The sequence below is a fragment of the Rhagoletis zephyria genome, unplaced genomic scaffold (assembly GCF_001687245.7).
Source record: "Rhagoletis zephyria isolate East Lansing unplaced genomic scaffold, Rhagoletis_zephyria_1.1 Rzeph_scaffold_02282, whole genome shotgun sequence".
NCBI lineage: Eukaryota > Metazoa > Arthropoda > Insecta > Diptera > Tephritidae > Rhagoletis > Rhagoletis zephyria.
The window spans coordinates 76,701-82,753 of NW_016159366.1; the positions used below are offsets into that span (position 1 = coordinate 76,701).

Below are 6,053 nucleotides of genomic sequence, written 5' to 3' on the forward strand. Positions count from 1 at the left end.
GTGTCATTCCTTTTAATCATTCACATTTAGCAATAAAATAAAGCTACATTTTCCAAACAAAAGTGCAATGATAAAATAAGATAAACCAGTTGAATAGCCTTTATAAATTAGAAAATTTTAGTTGAGAAAAAGAAGTGCACGCAAAGGATTTCACAAAAATATATTGAAATGTTATTTTTTTTTTACAAAAGTGCCATTTTGGCACTTTGTGCCAAATTAAAAAATTAAGTGCCATTTGAAGTAAAATAGGGACAAATGGCGGCGTAGCGTGACGTGGTGCGCGCCGGTCGCGCGGGGTACGCGGGGCGCGAGAGCGACGCCCGCGGTTTGGCGCGCTGACGCGGGCCGCCGCGAAGCTAAGCAAATTTAATGTTTGAAAGAGAAATAATGTCAATGGATTTCATTTCGTTATTAAAAAAAAATGTCAATTGACTATTTCGCACCAGGGTGGGAAATAAAGTCAATTGACCTTATTTCCGTTGATCTTATTACAATCACCTCATCTCTCATGGCTCTCATGGCCTCATGTATATTCCCACGCTTTCCCATAAGGAAATTTCATACAGGAAACTAGGAATAGTATNCAGGGTGGGAAATAAAGTCAATTGACCTTATTTCCGTTGATCTTATTACAATCACCTCATCTCTCATGGCTCTCATGGCCTCATGTATATTCCCACGCTTTCCCATAAGGAAATTACATACAGGAAACTAGGAATANGGCTCTCATGGCCTCATGTATATTCCCACGCTTTCCCATAAGGAAATTTCATACAGGAAACTAGGAATAGTATTAAACCACGATTGAGAGAATACAAAGGTTGCGCCGATCTCGGACCGCTATTCCTTTCTTAACGAATTTGACAGAATCGCTGTTTGCATGACGTCACACTGGTGCAACTTGTTTACGTTGTATTCTATCATTCTTGGTATTAAACTGCTAATAGTTTGACACAAAAGACGTTTCTTTCTTGGAACCGATACCTAGAGTACTACACGTTTTTTTTTGCTATAGTAATCAGGCCGCCCGCAATATCAGTGTGGATGAATTCCAAAATATCAAAATACAAAGCATCAGTCTCTTTTATTTCTGAACCGCACTAGAAGATAAAGTCTAACTTGCGTAAGTAACTTAGTTGAAAACTAGCATCTAAGAAGATTAAGAAATAAAAAAGACTGATGCTTTGTATTTTGACGTTTCGGAATGTACCCGATATCGGATTTGATTTACAGTACCGCCTATTCCTTAAAGTAAATATGAATTTCTTATATTTTTTGTGGCGTATAAATTCGATCATGTTTTCTGAAATACCGTTTTGCACAGCCAAAATTCAAGTCACAGGCAAAAAACGAATGACCTCTTATTGGAAAATAATTATAGTTTTTGTTGAATCTCTCGGTAGCCTATAATACTAAGAGGAAACGCTGCTTGCTTGGTGGTTTCTCTTATATGTATATTTATATAGTGGCACCAAATATAGCGGCACTTATTAGTTATTGAGATCAAAAACCGTGCAAGTCACTGACATGTACAGGTTTTCTCCTGATTCTTCATTTCTCACGGGTGCACACAGCTCTGGTGTATTAACGGTTAAATATCTAGTACAGGTTTTAAAATCAGTCGATGAACGTAAAAATTTTAAACAAAATGGCTATCTTACTTTAAAATGTCAACTTTTTGACTTGTACGGTTGTCGAACTCGCCGATTCAATTACAGTAATTGTAATAAAATGAAAATGCTCTTAGTTCAAATTCGAACCTACTAATATATGTATTAAACTGTTTCATGTGAGAAACACATTTTTTTCCAATAATAGTAGTTACTTCGATTTGTGCTACACGATTATATTAACATGGGATTTTTCGATACATAGAAATGCAATACTGTCGTTCTTACTTGGGATTCGCTGGAAAGTTTCCCTTTTTGCAAAAAAAAAAACAATTTTTTTTTTGAAAAATTTGTATAAAAGAATTCTACGCCGTCAATTCTTTGATAGGAAATACATCGCTAGCTAAACGTGATAAGGTGCAGCATTTCATTTTTGAAAGTTGTTCAGGAGAGACGAAAAATCGATGCATCTGTAATTCCGAATCAAAAAATATTTTTTGAAAAAAAGGTGGACTTGGCACCTTTTCAGCTTTAAGCAGCGACAAACTTTATTTTAAATTTGTATTGCTTTAAATGTGTACACAAGGTTTTTATTATGATTTTAATCTGAGATGTTTTTATATAACAAAAGATAAAGATTAAGAGATTAAAGAGATTATATAACAAAAAGATAAATGTTCATGTTTTTAAAAATATGACTTACCTTTTGAGTGATGTATTCTTTTTAGGGTAGAAAAGAATATTACTTAAACTCATTGTATTTGTAAATTTATACCGAAAGAAAAGTGTAACATTTGCGGTGATGCTAACGAAGTGTTTGATATAACTGCCACTAGCCTCAGAAACATCATTGCTTTGAGCATTAGGCTTTGTGTTTTTTTTTAAAACTTCATTTTTTAGCACAAAGTAACAGAATATATGGAGCATATATCTATTAATTTTATGAAAGTGGATTTTAGTTTGATGTGATTTTAAATCGGCAGGTAAACGCATCTCCTAAAATTAATTATTAAACAAGTAATAAAAATAAATACATATTCCATTATAATACCTTTCTCATTATACGAGCAATGATTCCGGTCACCACAGAAAGTTCCTGCATAATACCTATATCTCTTTGGGTTGCTCCGCTTCTTAATATAAACTCAATGATTTCAAAATGAGAAAACAAAAAATTTTCTATTTGAGACATCGCCGATTGGTTATCTGAACCAAGAGTTTTTATAACCGTATTACATAATTGTAAAGCTGGAAATAATATTTGACGAAAGCGATTATTCACTGCAGGTAAAAATTCATTTGTGACATTTTGGGTGCGAGAACATCCTTGAAAATCTGGATGCATATCATAAACTTTCATTTGTGACAGAATAGTTAATAGATTAGCAGAAAGCAGCATTTCTGCACCGATGTAAGAATCGGCAAATCGAAGTAGAAGTGCTATATGCGATTCATAGACATAAAGTGCTCTTATATTCTTAACAGAATCACTCAGTACAAGACATAAATCTTGATCTGATTGCTCCAGGTTTTCGATTACTTTTGCTAAATAACCCCGGTTTGCAAACAATTGCATGACACTAGGAATAGTATTAAACTCCAATGCTGAATTAAAACACGACATTGTTAGCATTTTGCATATGTCATGACCAATAACACAATCGCGACACATTATATCAATTAATTGGTCTCCAAAAGAAGAAAATAGTTCTGCAGGAATTTGTACGCTGGCTGTGTTTATAGAAGATGGGGATTGCTTATCCAAACGAGACACAAATCTGAAAGAAAGAAGTTTGGATTTTATGTCATTAAATGTGTTTGGTTTAAAATTTGACGCAATGCCTATAGATACATATAACAGTGCTACAAAAAAGAATAAGTGAATGGAAATGCCTGGGAAGTGATGCTAATTTTCTTGTAGGTATTGTCGAATAAGACAAGAAGCGAAATACCAAATTGGCCAAACGTCCCCAAAATCGTAACTAGTAGCGTTTCTTTTCTCGAAATAATGTTGCACTTATTCTGCCCTGCGCCAGGGCTGTCAAGTTTTCGTGTTCTTTTCTCAGCATCTTCACATGTTTATTGCGTGCTCTTTCTTTAAATTGTTGCACTCTGATAATGTTGCCAAATACGAAGGTGACATTTTTTTCGAGAAAAGAAAACTTCATAAGGAACTCCGTAAATTACGCGCCTAATCATAGCAGAGTCGAATGCATGACGGCTTGACTTCTGCACACTCATGATACAAATATTCGCTCAATTCGTCGGCCATCATTTATTTTTTGAAGTTTGTCTACTTTCGGAAATTGTCATTTTCAGAGCAACTCAAATGCCAAATAAAAGTAAAAACAAAAAAAAAATTTGAGAATATTTAAATTTTCTTTTATTTGAGACTGAAAGTGAGAATTTATTTGTGAGATTGAAAATTTGAAAAATTTTTGTTATGTTAGCAAACTTCAAAAATGTTCAGGCTGCCTCTCAGCGGTTTTTCCTTCAAATTTTTTTATCGTGCTGCACACTTGCGCGCCCAACATAAATAAATATGTCTTCAGTTTAATAAACATATTCTTCCCATAACGCATTTTCTGAACATTCTTTCTCAACTACTTATGGTTCAATACGGTGACAGCTAATAAGGTCAATTGACATATTTTCAAAAGCGAAATAAAGTCAACAAAAATTGAGAAATAAAGTCATTGACGCTATTTCCTCATTCAAATGGAAATAGCGTCAACAATGCTTAAAGTATGTCGATTCATAGAAAAAAATGTTGTTCTTACAATAAACATTGCCCCGTAAGTGTTGTTTTTTAATAGATGAAAAAGGTTATTGCCAAATCCTCAGTGTTGTGATATTAATCCACACACAATCATGAACTACCACCAATTGATTTTATTAAAAAAATTTAAATTACGAATATGTAAAAACGCACATCTGGAATACGAGAAATATTTGAAGAAAGAGTGTAGAAATGATCCATAACTTGCAAAACATTTTTCGTTTCCACAAAAATAAAGCGAACACTATTAAATTGAAGAAACAGTCCATGTCCAAAAACCCCGGAGGAACCCTGAAAGAATTCTGTGTTTTAAATTAGCATATTTTGAACGAATTCGGAACGTCTAAGGTGGAAAAGAAACTAACCTTTCTATAAGGAAACAATTTCTCCGCCAGCAATTTGTGACGACATCATTTAAAAGCAGCTAAGGAGAATGACGACGCTATTTATTAGATGGCACATTCAACGAGCCAATGTGCCAAAATGCGGGTATAAACCATTATTGATTATTTAATATCGGAACCGAGATCATATAAGTTAATTAATTGGTTTTCACACACTTTTGAAACACAAATTATATGCTATTTTACTGCAGACAAGTTGTTGCCCCAAAACAGAGCAGAAATCTTCCAATCAGGGCTGCCAATTATCCTTAGTTATGAGGTGCCATATTGAGGATAAAAAAGCGCCAAAATGTGCCAAATAGAAAAATAAAAGTGCCAAAAAAGTACCATTCCTTTTAATCATTCACATTTAGCAATAAAATAAAGTTACATTTTCCAAATAAAAGTGCAATGATAAAATAAGATATACCAGTTGAATAGCCTTTATAAATAAGAAAATTTTAGTTGAGAAAAAGAAGTGCACGCAAAGGATTTCACAAAAATGTATTGAAATGTAATTTTTTTTACAAAAGTTCCATTTTGGCACTTTGTGCCAAATTGATAAATTAAGTGCCATTTGAAGTAAAATAGGGACAAATGGCACGGTTTGAGCCAAGTTGGTATCCCTGCTTCTAATAACTTACAAATATAAAAATGTGAAATATCGAGGGCTTGAATTCATTAATACCCTCTATCTGCAATTTGCACAAAAACTAATTTGTGATTTTAAAAACCATCTGGGACTTATTACCTGTCGTTTTATATGGGTATTCTTAATATCACTGATGACAGTTAAAGCTTAGGTGGATTTTTATATCAGAATCTCATCTTTGTGAAAAGTGTGCAGATAGAGGGTATTATTGAATATAAGCCCTCGATGTTTAAAATATATACAAATTTTATTTCAACGTATACAAAAAATAAATCTACCTGTGTTACAGCACGGCGGGAGACGGGGAAGGGGGGCCGCGGCGTAGCGTGACGTGGTGTGCGCGCCGGTCGCGCGGGGTACGCGGGCCGCGAGCGCAAGTGTGCAGCACGATACAAAAATTTGAAGGAAAAACCGCTGAGACGCAGCCTGAACATTTTGAAGTTCGCACCAGGGTGGGAAATAAAGTCAATTGACCTTATTTCCGTTGATCTTATTACCTGTCACCTTCAATACAATTTGCCTGAATGAAATCATTAATTTTGGATTACATATGTACATGTGTATGTATGGGTGTACATTAGACTGCATCACTCTCCATATAAAAAAAAAAATCAAAAATCAAATTTTCA

The 6,053-nt window shown here is 34.2% G+C and overlaps 1 protein-coding gene across 1 annotated transcript in view; it reads right to left on the reverse strand.

Moving 5' to 3' along the window:
* The window catches only part of LOC108366472 (nuclear pore complex protein Nup205-like), a gene marked incomplete at its 3' end in the record, with an annotated part of 58,599 nt that extends 55,191 nt beyond the window's left edge, over positions 1-3,408 (reverse strand). Inside the window, exons 1-2 of the mRNA XM_017620895.1 lie at positions 2,662-3,408; positions 2,314-2,606 (exon numbers count right to left, since the gene is read on the reverse strand). Coding sequence (XP_017476384.1) covers positions 2,314-2,606; positions 2,662-3,282 — 914 coding nt within the window. The remainder of the gene's footprint in view (positions 1-2,313; positions 2,607-2,661) is intronic.
* Between the last annotated feature and the right edge of the window lie 2,645 nt (positions 3,409-6,053).